Consider the following 21,242-nt stretch of genomic DNA (forward strand, 5'->3'; position numbering starts at 1 on the left):
ATAATGACATATTGCTGAATCAACTCAACGATATTAGGTACTATCAGACAAGACGATTTGAATTCACATATTTAGAATAATAATTATATATATATTTTGATCTAGCTCTATATGCATCACAGTTTACTGGAGATCTAACAAATTGTCAACTCTTAAACAATGAGCACTCAAATTATATAATGCTTGCTGAGGCTCATCATAACACCAAGACTTCCCAAGAACTTTAACTTTAACTATAAGATTTGGCATTTTCACATAAAATTTTTTAGAAACTGTTTAAAAAAGATAGAAATAGGACATGATCAGAATCTATATATATTGTCCTGAATTATATATTGTATGTATACAAATTAAACAACAAAAAAGGAAGAAAAAAGATAATGAAAGTCAAAAAATGGAGGAGAAACATAAAAACAAAGATGTGGATATGAAAAAAAGGAGAGGCCGACTGAGTTTATTTGCTGTTCAGTTAAAGGTCAATGAGGAGGAAGCTGCATGTCCGAGGTGCAGTAGCTGGGGGTCCGGCTTCCTGTGATAGCCACCATATGCAGCCTGCTGCCCTCTATCCCCATCACACACACACTCACTGCTATCGCCTGCCGGACACACAACAAATACCTTAGGAAATGGAGCACTGACTCACAATCATCCTCTAATTCCACACACAGCACACTTAAGGGAAAAAACACACCGCAACATTTCTGTCCACGGTTGCCATTTTCTCCCTATTTTTTTGTTCCCCCACACACGCACACACACACACACACACAGACACAACACTTCACACTCACACCACACACAACAACACAAAAACCACCACACCACACACACACACACATCCTTTTTAAGAATGAATTTAAAGAAAATGCATTTCAGCTTATATTACGACCCCCTGCGTAGTCCCCGGTGGTGGAGTTTTATCATGCTGTTACCCCCTTAGAGGAACCCCAGAGGCTCCAATTACGGTGGAAAGCCTACAAGTGAGCTCAGTTCAGTTCTGGGTGAGTGTCTTGCCATCTTATAAAAATAAGTTGCTGCGTTAAATTTTAACCTGAAATGCTGTTATTTAGATGGCCTTTTTCTCTCTTTAAAAATGTCTGCTACTGAGGAATGTCTTCCTATTGGTTTCAAAGGAAAGTTTTGACACACTCTTGGTCTATTGTAGAAGGCAACAGTGGCATCTTTCAAAGGGGGAGAAAGTGCTACTCTTTCATGTTGGGAGTAAATTGGCTTCCTCTGAAGACTCATCTTTCCTACCCACTCTCATCTATGGCGCACTTCTTGCCTTAAAGGTGACATAAAGGGAAGGAAATGAATAGGAGGAGACAAATGGTGTGAGAGAAAAGGTGAGCGAGAATGAAATTGTGGCAGGAAATATCCCGAAGATGTGTGAAGATACTGTTGTAGAGAAGATGGAGGAAAGGGTTGAAGTGAGAGATTTCGTTCAAGCAGTTTAATGGATGCCCCACATTATATCTTAACACATCACTGGGTGGATGCTTTTATCCAAAGTGCTTTACAAGTAGCATGAGTGCTTAAATCTTGTGTGTGAGTGGTCCACAGGAGATGGAGTCCTTAAACTTAGCAGCGTATGTGCCATCTGTACCCACTGAGCTGCATCTGAATGCATCTTGCTCATGACTTTTTTTTTTTTTTAAATCTCTCTGTTTATTTTACATCTTTTGTCATTTACACAATGAAAAGGCTCAGAGGGTATAGTGAAGGCCTGAATTTAAGAATAACTATCTTTTAGTAATGGGGCTTTTAAGAATTTGAGGACATTGCTACCTTCTACTCTGTGCCTCCATGACAAGAAAAAAAGGAAAGAAAATGGCAAAAGTCCTCACACTGAGAAAGAATGTTACCTAACGTCATACAATGTGTGTTCATGACAGGTTCTTGTGTTGTAACGTTGAGCAGTTAACAGCCGGACTCCTCATTTAGCCTCAGGATTAGAAAGAACTCTGTACAAGGTACACGGCTTTTCATCTGTGTGCTTGTCTGTGATCACTATCACAGCTCATGCAAAGGTTTAAAGGTGCAGGGGAAACATTTATTGATTAATTTATAGTGTATGCTACATTTCTCTGTCTGTATTAAACCATGACAGTGATGCTTTATACTAAGGGTGAACACTGAACTCAAAACACACTTGGTATCAAAGGCAGACTCCCACGCTGGTTGTAGTGAGGAGCTCTAGTAGTCTAAGTTGAAATTGATGTGTTCTCCATCTGACATGTGTGGCTGCCTTGAAAAAGCCCCAGGACAGATGAGAAAAGTTCATCCCAGTGGGAGTGAACACTAAGATCACGTTTAATTATTTACAGAATAAAACAAAGTGTGAAGGAAAAGTGTGACTATAGTCACAAGGAAATGGGTTTTTTTTTTTTGCTGTTAATTCAATGGCATGAATATATCTAGATATAGTAACTGAACATTTACCATTTAGTTTTGTGTATTTGTACAGGTTAAAATCAAACCAAACCAAAATGACAAATAAAAAATTAAAATAGGGCGTATTTATGATGTAAATAATATAATAAAAAGTTAAAAATGAATGTTATGACATGAAAAAAAGAAAAAAAGAAAAAGCATATATTAAATATGCTCTGACTTGGGCCCAATAACTGATAATGCATTTACAACATTACCCACAATTTCCCCATGCAACCAGTGATATTACCTCAGTATAAATGGTACAGAGAAATCATCTCACAGTGTAGAGCCTCTGCACAGGCAAATGTATTGAAATAGGAAATAATAAATTTGCTCTGCATCTTGGCATAAATTGCAATGGGGTATTTTATGGAGGCTATAAGAGGGACTGGGCTGTTGTCACAGAGGCAATGGCACATTAAGGAGCCATCCCAGAGCCTCCACTAAGGATAAGAATGGTGTTCAGTCCCTATTCCACTCTACTGTTGCTCATTTTTATATAATATTGGCTATTTAACCTTTTTTGACCTGCTATTATATATGGTCAACACAATCTGCCAACATTCTCTCCTGGCTTTCCAATAATAAGAAAAAAGATCTCCTTTTATTTCTTCAGAACACAATGGAAAGATTAACCCAGTTACCATGAATCACCTATAGTGGCCCACAGAAGACAGTGCTATAGCTACAAGTAACAATGACAATGAATCTATTTACTCATGAGAAAAGGGATTTTTACCCTCCATTTTCTTGCCATAAACCCCTGTTCATTTCAGATCCTGATGGACAAAGACTTCATAATAAAAACACAACCGTGTGTGTATCCAGGTTTGCGTGTGTTAGTATACCTATGTTTAATGGTCAGAACCTGACAGAGACCTTTTGAACTGGAACTAGTAGCTGGAAGAGTCAGAGGTGATCAGGTAATTAAGTGGATTTGACCTCTTTAACAAAAGGTGGGAGGAGAGGAGATGCTGTATATGATTGAGAAAGAGAGGAAGAACTATGGATGTATACTGTACAGTAGAGCGAGCAGGTGGAGAGAGATTAAGGAAAGATACAGCGATAAGGTTGAGCTGAGCAAAGAGGAGGACAGAGTCCATCACCTCTTTCGGCCTGGCATATTGAAGGCAGCAGCACTGCATTACGTGTTCACAGAGGTCACTCCTCCAATTATACATTCACAGACATCAAAGTGCACGCCTGCATGCATACACGCACACACACACACATCTCTAATTTCTCCCCTCCCTCTCTTCATTCCTTCCTGATGAAACGTGAATGCGAATGAGCCACGCTCTGCTGGGTAGAGGTACTAAGAGGTACTAAGAGGTGCTAAAGAATACTTCTTTGTTGTCAAACAATATCTGGCTGAATGGTGCATAGGTGTGTATATCCAGAGCCCAAGTGTGAGGACGAGGACAGAGATAAGTCATAGATAATGCACACTACTGCATCAATAAATAAAACATGCTCCAGGCTCGCTGAAGACGGGTCAGCTTGCTGCGTTTGCGCGATGCTTATATCTGTTACAACAGAAGTGATAACTACTATGAGACTTACTGGGGTTGGGAGGAAACAGAGTGCAGCTCTTGCAGTGGAGGATCTCCTTGACAACTGGTGCATCCTGGGAGAGGGGTGGGGGCGCCAGGCCCAGGCCGGGCATCATGGGATTCATGGGGGCAATGCCAGTCATCAGCCCAAGACTGGGGTCAAAATCTGGAGTCAGGAGAGAAACATGGATGAGAATACGTAGCAAATAATACAGCAGCGGCTCAGAAAGCTGTGACACACGGTGCACACACATTAAGAAGTTAGCTTCTGTTTCCTAACTACTTATCAGTCACGGCTAACCTTTGCTGTGGCATTATTTGAGCACATGCTGGTTGTTTCATGTTCCATTTTACATTGTGTACTTCCTCTGTGAACACAGAGCAACACTTCTGTCAACAGTGGTGACACACAAGCAGTTTATAAATAACTGAATATGTCAGCCACTCATGAATAAATCATCTAACGAGAAACATGCATATTTAAACTATTTTTACTTAGTCTCTTGTCTTTTTTTCTCATTCTCTCTGTCTCTCCCGGTGTCTTTCTTTCTTGAAATATCTCTCCGTCTCTTCCAGACACACACACACTCGTATTACACACTCTGGCTTGCTCTCTGTCTCCCTCTCTCCTCCTCTTTAGTCTTTCATGTTGACCTGTAACATCACAAAGGAATTTCAGGAAACACAGACGCTATAGTCACAGGTACTGATTTAGACTGCACCTGGGCACACACTCAAACACACACATTTGTACTCTCACGCACATTCCCAGCTTTTTTTGAAGTGGAAATACGTTGCCCTCTCCCATGAGTCTCCACTGCACCTGCAGCAGAGAGCAGCAGAGAAAGGAGGCCATTGTGTGGAGTGTGTATGCAATGCCGTGCATGCCAAGTCTCCATCCCCATGAGTGACAGAAACTTGACTGAGACAAAACTGAAATGAAAGCACAACAAAACACTGATGCAATGTTCACTCAAGAGGACTGACATGGGCTCGATGAGCTATTATGCAGCAGAGTAATGGGAGGGACGGAAAAAGTTAGCAGTGACACGATGCTGCTAAACTAAACACCATAAAGATGAAGAGCTGCAATACTGTGGTGGTTCATCTGGCTTTCTCTGTCTCCTGTTGATGACCCTGGCATCAGTCTTTAGCCAGGTGACAGAGGGAGAGCAGGCAGGTGATAATGAAAACACTGCTGGGTTGCCAGAGCGATGAATGACTTGTTCTGGTGAGGTGGAGGAGAGGAAGATGGATATCACTGAGAGGAAAGATAAGGGATGCAGGAGTGAAGCAGCAAAAGAGAAACAGAGCCATAAAATCTAATCCAATTATTACAACAGCACACCAGGATACTGTTTTCCATTAAAACTGTATCTCTGTATCTGTCTAGGGTGGTCACAGATGTCACTAATTGTATTCTTATCTGTATTTGTTGAGACAGAAAGGGACAGAAAAACAATATCTGGGTGCTGAATAACAGCACTGTTATGCAATGTATCCTTTATATTTCACAATATCCCTGTTTTGTTATTGTCTGTGTTCTGAGTTTGATTTTGTTGGGCCTCTCTTATTTTACATTTGTGTTTAATCAGCACAAGGACGCACCATCAGTAAGTGATGGACACTTTCAAAAGCCTTACACAACAACAGAAACTATATGATAAAAAGATATTCACTGCACTTTAATCGATAATTTATAGCTCAAGCGAGTTGATTTTTCTACCATAGTGAAATGAATAGAAGCAAAAGGCTGCCCTGAAGGTTAGACAATCTACAACACTGCTGCATGGTTGGAAAATGTTCAGTATTGATGAATAAGAATAGCATGGATAAAACCAAATCCCATTTTTCTAAGTTGGCTCTGAGTCACCGGGTTTTTACAGGGGAGGTTGAGGTTCATGTCACCATGACACCCTGTCAATTTAATTGCACCTTACCAAGGATTTGGAAAAATACTATTATTCATGTCCTCTGCTCAATTACAGTCTGGAGCACCTGCACAGCCACCCAACAATAAGCTCCTATAACATCTTACATGTCAAGTCTCAGGTCCTTTTCTTTTATATATTTTTGGGGGATTGTTTTACCCTTTACTAGACAGGACAGCTTGAGAGATGGACAGGAAAGGGGAATAGAGAGAGAGAGGGGAACACACAGCAAAGGCCCACAAGTCTGATTCAAACCCAAGGACTCAGCCTTGGTACATGGGGCGTTAGCTCTACCACGTCAGCTACCACCGCTTGGATCTGCTTAAAGTCACAGAGATAGAAAGTGTGTTCTGGTCATAGTTCAGCCTCATCTCCGTCTGCCAAAATGGCATACACACTCAACAGCAATAGAGGAAGAAGTGCAAGCATCTGCTTCATTAGTAGTTTACAAGGTGGATTTATTTATCATTTTATAACACAGAGTTGTATAACGAGATAGAGTTGGAGTTCCCTTTACACTCACAAAAACAAATTACATACAGTAGATAGCTGCATAATAAGTCAAAACAATTTCACATGGCCAAGTGCTGAGGATGACTTAAGGAGTCTCAACCTGAGGGAAGAAGCTGCTCTGAAGTTAGTGGATACTTGGCTGGATATATAATTGCTTTTTACTGTGCTTTCATATGATGAATTCTTGCATATCCTGCAAATGTTTGGACCGTTGGTTGTACATGTCCTCATAAATGACTGCAAAGCATCCATGTGGTTACGAAGCAAGTGTATCAAGTATATATATGGCCAGATGGCAGCAGGGTGAAGAGGCTGTGGCTTGGGTGTGTAGTGTTTTTTAGTATCCTTGGGGTCTGCACAAGCACCTCACCTCACTGATATCAGTGATGCTGGCTGAGTACCAGTGATATTCTGAGTGGTTTTAATTACTCGCTGCAGAGCCATCCTGTCCTGGGCCGTGCATATCCCATGCCAGTTTGTGATGTTTCCAATCAGGATGCTTCCTGCTTCTAGTTAACAAGAAGTTACCTTAAGAAATATAGTAGTTTCTGTGCTTTCTTAACCAGTGTGGAGTTGTGAGATGACCATGACAGGTTCTCTGTGATGTTGCTTACCAGGAACCTAAAACTGCTCACCTGCTCCACCTAAGCTCCATTAATGTGAACAGGGAAGAGTTAGTCTTTGCCTCATTTTTCCTAAAATCAACAATCAGCTCTTTGGTTTAGCTGGAGTTGAGCAGTAGTTGTTTTATGTACACCACTCTGCAAAATTGTTGATTTCCTCCCGAATTAAAGCCTAATCATTCTTTTAATTTTAGCTAATGATGGTAGTGTCATCTGCAAACTGTTGTTATGCAGTTTGCAGATGACACCACCATCATTAGCTGTTGTGTCCATGTCGGGCGATGCAGTCATGGGTGTATGTGAGGGGCTAAGCACAAACCCCTGAGTGGCTCCGGCCAAGACACTGAACTGTCTGGGGTCTCTTAGTGAGAAAGTCTTATAAAATATATAACAAATTTATATAATTTATATAAAATATTATTCACTATGTGCTGCAGAGCCGGTTTATCAAAGCACTTCACATCAGAATGGAAGTGAGTGCCATGGGGCGGAGATTGTTTAGACTAGATACTGCAGACTTTTTAGGTACAGGCAAGATAGTGGCTTTCTTGAAGCAGGTGGAAACACTCTCCCGTGACAGTTATATGTTAAAAATGTCAGTAATGACATTAACTAGCTGATTGGCATGTTCTTAGTATGTGGCCGGGGATGTTATCCCGCACAGCAGCTTTTGTCATATTTACTCTTAGCAGGATTGCCCTCACATGCACTGCAGCCACTGACAGGAGCCGATCCTGTAGAGGGGGAGTCGACTTTACAGCGGACTCTTTATTGAGTAGATCAAAGTGAGCATAAAATGTGTTCAGCTCATCTGGCAGCGTCGTGTCACACATGATAGGGGCTCTCCTGCTTTTGTGGCCTGTGTGTTTTGGATCGTCTGCCACATATCTTTGGTGTTGTTGGTGTTGAGGTCTCTCTCCAGCCTCTGCTGGTGTCCCCGCTTTGCGTCCTTGATGCCAGCTTTCAGTCTCGCTCTGGCGGTGCTGTACACTTCCTTGTCACCTGACCAAAAGGCAGCTTTTTTGGCTCTGGATGAAGCCCCTTACCTCTCCATTCATCCAGGCTTTCTGGTTGGGGAATGATTTTATTTTCTTTGTGCCACATCATCAACACATTTGATGTCACTGATGGTGTATATTCCTCCTAATTGATGTGGTTCTCCTGGGTGGCAACCTCTCTGAACATGTGCCAGTCTGTGCACTCCAAACAGTCCGGTAGAGCTGCTGTTTATTGGTGGCTTTACCCTTTTTTTAAGCTGGGTGTAAGCAGGCAGGAGGAGCAGGGAAATATGGTCTGATAGACAAAAATGGGGACGGGGGAGAGCATTGTAGCTGCCAGGAATATTTGTGTAAACATGGTCCAGCCAACTTCACTAACATTCAGCACCAGAGTGAGCAGAAACAAGGGTGAAGAAAGGTCAAGCACCATATTACTCTGCCTTTAGAGATGCTCTGTGTCACTCATCACCCATCTTTTCCATTACCCTTCCCTATTTTAATTAATATAGGTTAGGTTATTTTAAGACATGACTGGTGTTCTTTATGTTTATAGCAGTGTTTGTGTGACAATGACACGTTAAAAAAAAGCAATCTTTTGACTAACTAAGAAGGCGGCAAAGAATACTGCACACTGAACATACTTGAATTTCAATAATCTGGCTCCTGAGTAAAAATCAGACCTATCTGCTTACTCAGATCTGGCCATGTCATTAGTGCCATACCAAGAAGTCAATTTTATGTCATTAATTGTTGTTCATTGCAGTTTGGTAGGGCTAAAAGTTAGCAGACAGAGACACAACAATAGAAAAAGTTCAAGAAAAGCCTCAGTTCAGTCAAAACGTGAAGGTAGCTTCCATCACAGAAATGTGTTCAGGTCAAGTGGGAGAAGAGTGGGTAAGAAAATGGACATGCTATTGTTACTCTGTACACGCATGACTTTTCACCATCACTGACAGTTTATACTGGTGGGGGATATGGCTTACATCCTGAATGGATATGAACAGTCGTCTGAAAATGTGAGACATGAGCAGCATTTATAAACTGAGGAGATATACGATTTTTATTTACCTGTAAGCCGTGTCCATCTATATATCTAATTATATTTATACAAACGATTATCATTCATTTATTTTTCCTGTCAGAATGGGATTCTGTTTGTGTCAACATGCCTGTTTTTCTGTTTTTGTACTCTCTGTACAAAGAATTAAATAAGGCTCTATAGGACCCAGGAAAACATTGAGATCAGACAAAAAGTTGTCTCCAGGGTTACATCCCGGTTTCACCTGCTTCTAGCGCGCTGAACTCAGGTCAGCACAATACCTTCAACAGACATGATCTGACTGCTCAGGGCTGAGTTACTCTGTGTATTTGTGCTTCTCCCTACGCCTGCACATTTCTGTTTGTTAGTTTGTTTATCTGTTTTGCTCCATTTTCTTTGCCATGGTAATCCTATCAGACTCCAAGCTGATATTCCTTTACATGTACAAAAATACAGCAAGAAATTCTGCTTATTTGTTCTGTTGTGCTCACAACTTAAACGTTGACTGAGGGCAAAATAAGTTTGTATTTAAAGTAAGATCTAATCAGATAAGGAGCATGACCGACTTCCCTCAACAAAACCCATGTCGGTTTGTGTTAAATATTTGTTTTAGCACATAATTTAAAAATCTCACATATTTTGTTTAATCCAATAACAAAAAAGCAAAAGTTCACTAATGTGTAAACATGATGATTATAAACTAGACTGAAATAAAACTCGGTACATGTATTATCAGTAAAACTGAACCCAAATTGAATTTAAAGCCGAAGATTGGATTTCTGGGCATGCTTCGGTTGGTTGGTGTTCTTTCTCTTGTTTCTGAAATAAATGAATGTGAAATTCCATCAGAATCAAACAAGGAGGGCTTCTTTTGTTTGCACCAATAGTCAGCAATCACACTGTCAAATCACACACTCAAAAAAAAAAATCCATAATATAGAGTACAAAGAAATACACATTTCTCCACTCACAGTAGTCTAAGTTAAATTTAACAGCCTTGAGACATTGCATTTGGGACTCTCATTTTTACACAAATAGAAAATGTCTCCTCTGAGAAACCGTTATACTGTGTGATTTTGGGCTGCCTTAGGACAATTGTAAAAGTTTGGACCAAAATCCCCAAATGTGACTGCTGCTGGGAATAATCAAAGCATTCTTATAATGTGACCAAAAACAACCAAAAAAGTTTTTCAATAAGTGATCACTCTTTAATGATGTAAGTATGGCCACTTTTTCATCATTACCACAATGATTAAGTCCGTTTTAAAGCATTCACCTGAAACAACAGTCCTACATCCATCTACACACAAACACAGAGACAGTGTGTGTTTAGAAGTCCTGTAAGAGCATGTGTATGTGCAGAGAGCAGCAGCTGCAGCAGCAGTAGAGACGTGCGTGATGAGATATTACTTACTGTCTCTTCTTCCAGGGGGATTTTCAGTTGCTCTTGTTCTTTCATCGCTATGGCAACAATGGAGCTTCAGTCCGGAAGCCATGTTTTATGTTTCAACGGTGCAAGGACCCAGTGTTTGAGTGGTTTCGGTGCAAAAGGGGTCTGTAGTGAGAAACTCCTCCGAGACCCAGAGATCATGAAAGTGCCCTTAAACGAAAACATCAAGAGAAACCTTCTTGTTCTCCGACCACCCACACAAGACCGCTAGTCTCTGTGTCTGTTTATCTCTGATCTCTTTTTCTCTCGCTCACTGTTTGAATTTTTTTTTTTTATACATTTCTCTGTGTGCGCCTTCATTACTACCACTGCTCTAAAGCATTTACACATACAGTACACCCTCAGCTCTGGCCGTTGTATTTCTAATGTAAAATCTCTCCTGGCGGTTTGTTAAATGTAAATGCATTTCATATTCTTTATTATGGATTTCAGCACAATAAAGAATATAAATTTGACTACAACAAGCTCCTGGCTGTCATTGTTGTACTCCCTTTTCCGCCTTGACACAACCTCTCCTCCCCCTTCCTTCCTCTTCAAACTGTGATTTCCACAGTAAATGTTCCCTCTCAGCAGAGTCAGCCATGGGTGGCGGTCGGGGGGACACGGGCAGCCGCTGTGAGGCATGCTGGGTAATATGGGTAATATTTTCTGATGAACAGACAGGCCTGAGCCTCCTGGAACTTGGCCTTTTACTCACCCTGCCAACTGTCCCCCCGTCTGTATCTCCATTCCCCTCCTTATCTCCAGCAGATATCTCTTGAAAATCCATCAATTTATATTAACTATGAAGAATTATTCATTTAATTTTCTGTATTGTGACAGATATAACACATTCATTCTGCATAGATTGTACCTCTTAAACTCTATGAAACTTTTACGAACCACATTTTCCATCATTAATTTTTACACTATTCATTTCTCCTTTATATAGGACATTAAGATCAGTCAGTTAAATCAATCTCTTGCTGATCGTGTAGTAGGTTACATCACAGAGTATGAGAATGTGTGTGTTTGTGTCTGTAAGTTCATGTATAACTAGCATGTGCCAAGTGCACACAGCAGAGAGAACCATGGGAAACTCTCTTCCTCCTGTGAGCCCTTTTTGTTCATTCAAAAATACAAAAATTCCACTCATGAGTTTTTCTATATTGGCTAGAATATGTTTCTGTGTATGAGAGCAGTGTGTGTGTGTGTGTGTGTGTGTGTGTTTGTTTATGTGTGAAACTGGGAGAGAGAGTATATTCATCCACCTTTCTTCCTTAGTCTCAATAGCAGCTGCCTTGTGGCCTCCATCCAATAACACTTCTAATAAGAGTCCAAACCAGCCAATCAATGCCATTATTGCTTGTAATAGAAACATCTATTTCTATGACGAGATGCCCTTGTTGTCCTGGAGTGCTGTAAGTTAACAGAACTGCCATTTTGCAGTAAATGAAAAACAGTCAGTATGATTGCAGATCCCAACAGAGTTTGGTTTGTCCGTTCTGGGCTACTGTAGAAACATGGTGGTTCAACATGGTGGACCTGCTCCCTATGTAGACAAAAGCGGCTCATTCTAAGGTAATGAAAACACAACGGTTCCTATTTTCAGGTCATTATACACTAATGAAAGCATATCTATAAATATTACATTCCACTTCTGCCAACAGATCCTCCTAAATGTTACACACTGGACTTTAATCCCCTCCAGCAGACTATGGCCTCTGACTCAACAATGTAGTGGGGCCAGTAAGCACTGAATTTCACATCTGCAGTCAGTACTACACAATATAACCTTCAGAACGCTACATTAAAACATTTCAAGGCCTTTTAATGTTTTGTTGAATTTAATTTAAGTTAAAAGACCAAATAAACAATATTTCAAAACCGGCCCATTACTGATAGAGCATAATTAATTACAATGGTGATACTCATGAATGTGCTGCATAAGAAAACAAAAGGCACAGAGAAAATAAATGTTATGAGGAATGAAATCAAATTGGGTTTAGGTTTAAAGCTGGCAGCAGGTATATTGTTTAACAAACCATTTGGTTTTAATGTAAATGTTCATCCAGGGTAAATAATCACTAATTAGTTGACAGTTTAATGTCACTAGCAGTTGGTTTCACTTGAACATACTGTTGCTAGTAGCAACCTGTACTGGCAAAGCTCCAGTTCCAGCAAAGGCCCGTTTGGACTGGATTAACATTACACAGGAACATTACTGTGCTCATCTGTAATTTAACTAATTCTCCTGGACGGCATTTTAACCATTGTGAAATCAACAGATGTGGTCTTTAATAGACATGGAGACTCTGCAAGACTATCCAGAAGACTAAAATTAGTTTTAAACTGGTTTTCTGTATGTTGCTGCTAACATGTTGCCAACTATCTGATTACACAAAGACACTAAAGTCACATTTCACACTGAGCTGAAACAATTAGTAAAGTAGATGGATGTTCTATGGATGACGTAAAGCTGTTCAGTTTCCGTCACGTCCTCTCTGGTCCTTTATCCATTCTCCTGCAGCTGGCCTAAAACCTGCAGACTACCAGCTTCAATGTTACTTTCATCCTTGTACTGTCAGTTGATTAGGACGTCTTAATTCCCACACAAATTTAAACCTTTTAATGCTAGGTTGTTTTAATAGTTTAATACCAACGCATTAAGAACTGAAAACAAATGCCTGCCACATGCTTGTTCAGTACACGTTCTTACCATGAATCAAGAGTTCATATGGTAACTGACATGGTCATATCACAATTTGTCTGATTTCATACAGCTATTTTGTGTTCAGAATATGGTATGTTAAAAAAGTCTCTTATATATTTTGTGCTATATTTATGTTGGGTTAACTGTTCTATGTTTTACTTTTATTCTTCTGGACTCTTTAATTAATTTGACAGTTTGTTTATAGTTTTGTGAATCCAGTTTTCAAACTTGTTACAAGGGCTGTACCCGACTCAGGATTTTGTCAGTCAAATTGGATTTCGTCAATACAAAATATCTTTCGTATTGACGAAATATCAATATCTTTTTACATAAAAAGATTTGATTATTTGTTCCTTTTTTGCAGTTCAGCATCACAATACTCCTAAATCAGACTACATGAGTTAAGGGCTCCTCGACTCATCATGGAGTTTTTAGGGGCAGCCCTACTTGTAGCCTAACTAATCGGTATGGCAATGTCGGTCAGTAGACTACTTTGTTCCAGCATTAAATATCTCAACAACTGTTGTAAATAGTGACCAAGAAAGAAAGCTTTAAGACAACTTTACGTAAAAAGCCTGTACATACCATTTTGTTGTGAATACTCAGATGTAATCAGTATAAAAGAAAAAGTAAAAAAAAACTGCCTTCATCTTTCTGCAGAGGACAATGTAATGTATGAGTCCTGAAGTCTCTTGAAAACTCCTGAAAATTGCAAAATTATATCCCTGATAAAATGTCTTAGACATAGCTGCGAGAGTGAATAAATCCTGCCAGATTTAGAGATGAGAGTGTCTGTGTGTCTGTGATAATAAGTGGTAGCTTGTAAGGCTGTAAGGTCAGAAAGAGAGAGAGAAAAAGGCAGAGAGAGAGAGAGAGAGAGAGAGACACCATAACAGAAAGACGAGATCATACTTGACAAAGAGTGGAGACATAGAGAAGAAACATTTTTCTGGCTATTCTATGGTATTCTGCTGTCATCACAGTGGGGGTGTAAAATAACAACCTCCATTCACCAACCCTGACCATAAAATTATCTATCATATATTGATCAATAGACTTCTCATCTTTACGGTCAACCAAACTTAAACTGAAAAAGTTTGCCTGCCTGAATTCAATAACATTAAGCTGCAGTGACAAAATAGTACTCTACCCTGGACACGAGGAGTCCATCTGTCTCACACAACATCTGACTTATATATATATATATATATATGAATATACTGTAAAGGCCAGGTGGACATGGGTTTTTCTAGAGCAGAGATATGATGAGGTGGAGATAAAAAATTGTGGTGATGTGTGGAGAAGTGATAGACATAATCTAAATATTATTACATTGTTTTTTTAGGTCAGCTATTTATGAACTTAATTTAAATTTTTAGGTTTTCTTCTTTTTTATACTGTTTTCATCGTCAAGGTTGCGAGTACTGATATGAAAACAGGTGAGTCTACATTATGGCACACTGTAGTTGAAATGAGGCTTAATAAACAGTTAATGTGTCAGCTGAGCTGTTTGCACAGTTACATTAATGACGCTGATGATGTCGCAGCCACAAACTGTAAAAACATCTTAATATAATTCAGTCTCTTCCTGCATCAGTAAGTGACAAATATGTTGCTTTGTTTTGACCTTTAGTTGTTATGCCACTGACAAACTGATTGATCGCAGTGTTGAGATGTATCCATTTTCTAAGTGTATATCAAATTTAGATCACTAGTGTGATGAACAAACAAACAAACTGATATAGACAGATCCCACGCCTGCCCCTGGTTATAAAGAAAACAATTTAATTCTAAAAATAAGATGGCTATGGTACAGAATGACAAATGACTCTTGCAAAATGACAGATAATGTAGGATTAAATCAATTAAGCAATTATTGTGTTGACTAGGTGATGACACTTTAGCAGGATGTCTTTATTCAGTCTGTTATATCATCTGTCCACACCAGTAATACTTTAATAATCATCATCTTTATTTATACAGCACTTTTCTAAAAGGAGAATTGACAAAGTGCTTCACAGTCTGTTGGTGCAGCTGTCTGGACAGCACTGATTAAATAATGGAGGATGAAATGCAGGGACTCTTAACTTAAAGGAAAATAGGACATTTTGGGAAATTAGACGCGTTTGTTTTCTTACCAGCAGTCAGATGAGAAGATCAATATCAATTTGATCTTTAGTCTGTTCAGTATAGAGGTAGGTCTAACAGTTTCTTAGCATGGCTTTGAACTAGGCGTTTAACTCCGAAGCTGTCATGGACGTGTATTTTGCATGTGTAGCATAGAAAATGACACATTGTGGTATCATGGAAAGTACTGGAGGCAATTACTTAACTCACTGGTTGCGTGCAGCGTCTTAAAAGTCTTGGGCCATGTTGCTGGGTTTTTAAAAGCCCTGCACAGACACAATACACCCACACAGGTGTTAATTATTGTGCCTGATTAAACGTTTTCTCTGAACTGTGTGGGCGTGTACAGACTGTGCTTGACTGACATCTGCCTGACTTGCGTGTAAGCTTTGTTTCACCTGCCAAAGCGGGACAAATTACAAATTTATTCGTTGTTGTGGAGTCAGGGGACCTTATATAATTCTAGTATAAGGGCATTGTCACACATGCTTGAATGTAGGCGAGTGACCATTGCCTGCTATTGGTCGAGGCTGCCGGTCAAAGTTCAGAACTCCACATGAAGAAAAGAAGTAAATGCACGCATGTCTCATCATGCCCTCACTCTTCACACCTTAAATTTCAGGCAGAATTACTGTAACTCAACTGGATCTGGATCCTGGATCTTTTAGGCTGCTATCAATATTTGAGATGACGATTTGTTTTTACATGAATGCATAACAAAAACAAACCATCTTGACATGGATCCCTTAGATTCATTTTTTAATAGAAACTATGCAGGACATTTTACAGTTAAACTTGTCAGTGCTCTTTGGTGGAGACCCTATATAATGGTGACACCATTTTTTTTACCTCACACCTAGTTCGGTATGTCTGTTCTGCCAATTTTATGTTACTTATATATGCAGACATGTACAGTTATATTTCCAATAAGCTAATATTGGCTCATATATACCACTCTTTATTATTTATTGGTCTAGCTCTACTATCAACAAAACAGAAGAGTATCTTGGATTAGACGTCTTTATCTAGACCCAAGTATGAACCTGATTTGGGACCTCTATCTTTGAGGCAATGATTGCTAGCTTACTCGCTAACAGGATACATGTCAACAACACCATTTTGGATGCCTTCCCCCCCTAGGGCCCCAGGGATGAAGGCATGCATTTGTGTGAGCCATGTTCAGAGTGGCTCAAAAGGTTCAGGAAGATCACAGCTAACAGACTGGAAATTTGACCATGCATCTCTCTGCAAAGTCTACAGAACATATGGATTATGGATGAGGTTCAGCAAAGGTCACGTTTACTGCTAGGAGGCCTCCTTTCAGCTGCCTGTTAAAGCCAGAACGATGTGTGTGTGTGTGTGGGGGGGTGCACTTAGCAGCCAACTTTGATTGACCTGAGATCTCCTCTACATAAATGGTTAAAGGGAGAGCCAGGCAGAGATGGTAGGAGTTGAGTGAAGGAAAATGAGCTTGTAGGAGTACTTCAAACTGAATTATTTCATTCTGTCTGACAACGTGTCTGTCTGTCTGTCTGCAGATGGATAATACAGAGCTCTGCTGAGACAAAAGTACCTCGCTGATTTCCTTATGAGCATGGATGTTATGTAATACATTCTGTTCTGAATGCAGATAGGTTTAATGTAAAACAAACATAGCCAATGAAATGACTGATGGCACAAAAGATGACTGTACTGTTTCAACTGTTTAAACTAAAGTTAATATAAGCCCTCAATATAAGTGATAGCACACAATCTGAACTTAATGTTTTAAGGATTAATAGTGAGATACTGTTGGTTTTATTTTGTTAATTTCTTAAATTGATATGTACTACAGCACAACCCAGTTCATCCAATGTACTATTTGAGTTTTTCAGCGTGACTGAATGGAGGATGAAACTGCGAAAGTGCTCAGCTCTCTAAAAACCAAACGAGCAGTGTGTGCTCTAATGTGGCTGTGGGTTACAGTGGCTGACTCAGCTGTAATGAGACATTAATGAAGATGTTAGGTAATTTGGAATAGCAAGGGAGAGAGAGGGAGAGAGAGAGAGAAAGAGGGAGGGGGGATAGGGGAGGAAGGAAGAGGCAAAGGTAGGGAAGCACCAGCTGCTTTTCCAGATGATCCATGCCGGGGACACACATCTGTGCTCTTCACCCGACTCTCCTCCCTCACCATCTCTTTCTCCTCCCTGTTTTTCCTCCCTGCACCACCCTTCAGGAACTGCTTCGGCAAGATGACTTTAATGAAGATATATTACCACAACTAAGGCTTCATCTATTGTATGCCACACAGATCAAATCGGCCCTCCGCACACACACACCTCTCCCTCTCAACGCGTGGGCAAGAGTGTTTCCCTCCATCTCCATCATGCTGGACAGCTCCCCACTCTGTCGGTAATGTTTATGATACTCTTGAAAGGAGAGCTGGCAGAGAGGCCGTTCCGAGTGTGAGAGCAGTAAATACCACGAAGGAAATTCAATAGGTGAACTGCGGTAGAGAAGGGCAGCAACTTCCACACGCATTCATCTTAGATATTGAGTCACAGAGAGTCACATGCATGTTTGTGAACACAAGGGTGAAAAGCATGTGTTAATTATCACGAATAAGAGTTCCACCAAGGAGAGAGAAAGGACTAATCACAGATGGAGAGCAAAACAGTTGAGCCTAACCTTATGTTATAAATGGAAAGTGGTATTGCTAAGACTGAATGCAATGTTCTCAATGCGGAATACTTAACACTGAAGTGCTCTCTGAGGTAGTAACGACATTGGAAAAAGATACACGCCTCAATGCTTTATTAATCTTAAAGCTCACGGTTGCAAAATATTTATCCACTGTTCTGCAAGTAATGTTTATGAAGTGTTATAAGTTTGTGTGTGTGTGTGTGTGTGTGCTCTCTTCAGGACATATGAAAGACACAGCTCTCTGATGGTTTGCATTTGTTCCTTGTGCCCATGAGTTGTAGCAGCAAGGAGGCGAGACAGTTTTGCATGTTGAATCCACAAACTTCAACCTGCACACACACGAGATTGTATAAAGTGTTGCTTACTGTTTATGGGTGTTTTTATGAATGTTCCTCAGACAGAACAGTCATTACTCCCTCAGACAGCACAGTGTATCCTTTTTTAATGAGATCAATCCCAATTGCCAATAACATGGAACCTGAACGGCAACATGGGTTTTAGCACCACAGTTTCAATACTATATAATACCAACTTTACTACAATATTATACTACTGACAATCTTACGAGGTCGGACATTTCCGTATCCGATTACATACAACCAACAACACAATGCATGTGACTTTAACACCTTCTAAAATCACTTTAATACATTTATGATCACAATCTTTATCTGTTATGCATGAAGAAAACAAAATTAATTTTGGGCTGTTGAGAGGACTCTTCATATTAGATCAGTCTCAATGCTTGTGCACTCTCCAAATAACAACAAAGCATTTACTTTAACAGATAGATGCAGCCGGCAATGTCTCGTACTCCATGTCTCAAAAGGGTGGAATATTTGCATGATAATTAAAAATTATATAATATGATATAATTCAGTGTTCCTAAACCTTCTTAAAAACCCAACATAGTCCAGAATGAACACTACTGGTACTCCCTGTGGGAATTACTGACCCCTTGTATATGAAGCACTGTATAAAGTCAATATAGTATATTAATAAAGCTGTGTGATTCTATGAGTTTTTAGTATAATTAAAGTCTCTTTTTTACTCAGATTTAATGATTTTCCTTTCAAAAATATGGTTCAGAATAAATTTAACTCTCCTTGTGACAATTTGCAAATGAACGTCAACTAGTTTAAAGGGTGTTTATGAAGGCAATCTGAGAAACTTATTTCTCACACAGAGTGCTATTCCTGACTGACAGACAACAGCAGCTCTTCTACTTTAAATGCTGCAAAAAAACCTCATTAGAAGGAATTCTGCACTTTAGTGTAGTTTACCAGTGAAAACCCAGTTCAGTTATGATGCATTCCCTGTTGTTAGTCTGAAAATAAAATACAGACCATTTTGAAGATGTAATAACTTCTAAATGAATCACTACAATAAAAGAGTTATTTTTTAATGGCAAACACATTTCAGTATGTTAATACACAGGGGAACTGTTATCTTATTTAAATAATCTGACATGTTTATGCATCACTGTCTGTGGAAAGGAACATACACCACCATCCTGTGCACTGAAGTTTATGTTTTTATATAAATCATTTATTGTTGTCTGTATTTGTATCATTGTGCTGTAACTGTGGTATTTCTGTTTTCAGGGCATAGCTGTACCTGCTGAGTCACACTCTTCAACAAAAGCTCATGTCTCAGTTGGGGTTGTGAACCATAGTTTAAGAAACCAGACCTTAGTGGGATTATAGGGATGTTGATGTGTTTACATATCCTGACTTTAAGCAAGCTAGGTTATACAGAAAGGATCAGCATGCAGAAACATTACCTTCTACTAAAGCCCTTTGTTGTAAACTCGGCACATTTGTTATTCCAACACACACGTCCGACATGCTGGCATGTTTTCAGCTGCTGATCCAATGTGACCTGAAAGCAGCCACTTGTTATACATCATAACCCCAGTTCTATGAACACAGGCTGAGTCCTCGGGTGGGTCTCTGTGATTGAAATAGTTTGATATTTTGGGAAGTATGATTATTTAGCTTTCTTGTCGAGAGTTGAATGGGAAGATTGATACCACCCATACATCTGTCAATTAAATATGAAGCTCCAGCCAGGAGCTGATTAGCTTAGCTTAGCATAAAGACTGGAAACAGGGAAAAGGCTAGCCTGGCTTTGCCCGGAGATAACAAAATCTGCCTAAATGTACCTCCAAAATTCACCAGTTAAGATGGTATTATTCATTTGTTTAATTCATATAAAAACCGAAGTGTAAAACAGACAATTTGGGGTTTTACAGGGGGTTTTGTACAAGACTAATTCTTTTGTAGGACCAGTGAGTCTTGTCATTACTGTGACAAGACCAGGCATCTAGCTGAGACTCCATAAAGTCACTGTGCCTGAACAAGAAATAGTGAGTAAAAGTATTGAGTAAGACAAGTGAGAAACTGTGTTCTAGTGGGATTTTGTTTCATTTGGACAGACCCAGGCAAGCTGCTGGCTGTAGCTTCATATTTGCAGACATGAGAGGTCATTTCTGGGGGGCAACGGCCAATGTTTTGGGGCTTCTGGTGTAGCCAGCGGGTATCCGGAAAAAGGATATCTGGGCCAAGACTTCCTCTGCAGCCCGATTCTGCATTCATAAGCAGATATCTGTTCATAGAGATTACGAGAGTGGTGTGGACCATCCAACTCTTCATTTCCCAAAATGCTTTCACACTAAAACTTGCATCAACTGTTAATGCTCAGCCAATCAAGATGAACTTGGTCAACCCCATGGGGGCTGGATGAGGATTGTGACTAGTAAAACAGTGACTAGTAAAACAGTGAGGGAACTCCTTAAACAGGTTACCACATATACTGTAAACACCCGGAGCTCCAGCTGAGTAAAGTCAGACAAGGATGACTTTCCACCCCCACAGGCCCCACACAGGTATGAGAACATACACAAGTCATCATCCTCTAGACACATTTGGCATTTGCAAACCTTTACTTAAGCAGGAAAATGAGCTAACAGCATATCCTTAATTATAACTGCCTGGGGGAGTAGATGCAGAGGAGGGGAGACTCCAGACATTCAAACACTGACGCATCGGGAGCTGCCCAGTGCGATGAGTACAACTGCTCCAGTGCTGATGAAGCTTGCTCAAGGGCACTTTGAAGGCAGCAGAGGGGGAGGAAGCACTGTTACTCATCTGTCCTCCCACACACATTTTTCTAGCCAGTCTGTAAATTCAAGTCAAC

At 40.0% G+C, this 21,242-nt stretch overlaps 1 protein-coding gene across 1 annotated transcript in view; it reads right to left on the minus strand.

Moving 5' to 3' along the window:
- The window catches only part of LOC118333956 (ecto-NOX disulfide-thiol exchanger 2-like), a 158,340-nt gene that overhangs the window by 45,268 nt on the left and 91,830 nt on the right, over positions 1-21,242 (minus strand). Inside the window, exon 4 of the mRNA XM_035669776.1 lies at positions 4,000-4,155. Within this exon, the coding sequence (XP_035525669.1) occupies positions 4,000-4,155 (156 nt within the window). The remainder of the gene's footprint in view (positions 1-3,999; positions 4,156-21,242) is intronic.

The sequence above is a fragment of the Morone saxatilis genome, unplaced genomic scaffold (assembly GCF_004916995.1).
Source record: "Morone saxatilis isolate NCDOM2014 unplaced genomic scaffold, NCSU_SB_2.0 Contig22, whole genome shotgun sequence".
NCBI lineage: Eukaryota > Metazoa > Chordata > Actinopteri > Moronidae > Morone > Morone saxatilis.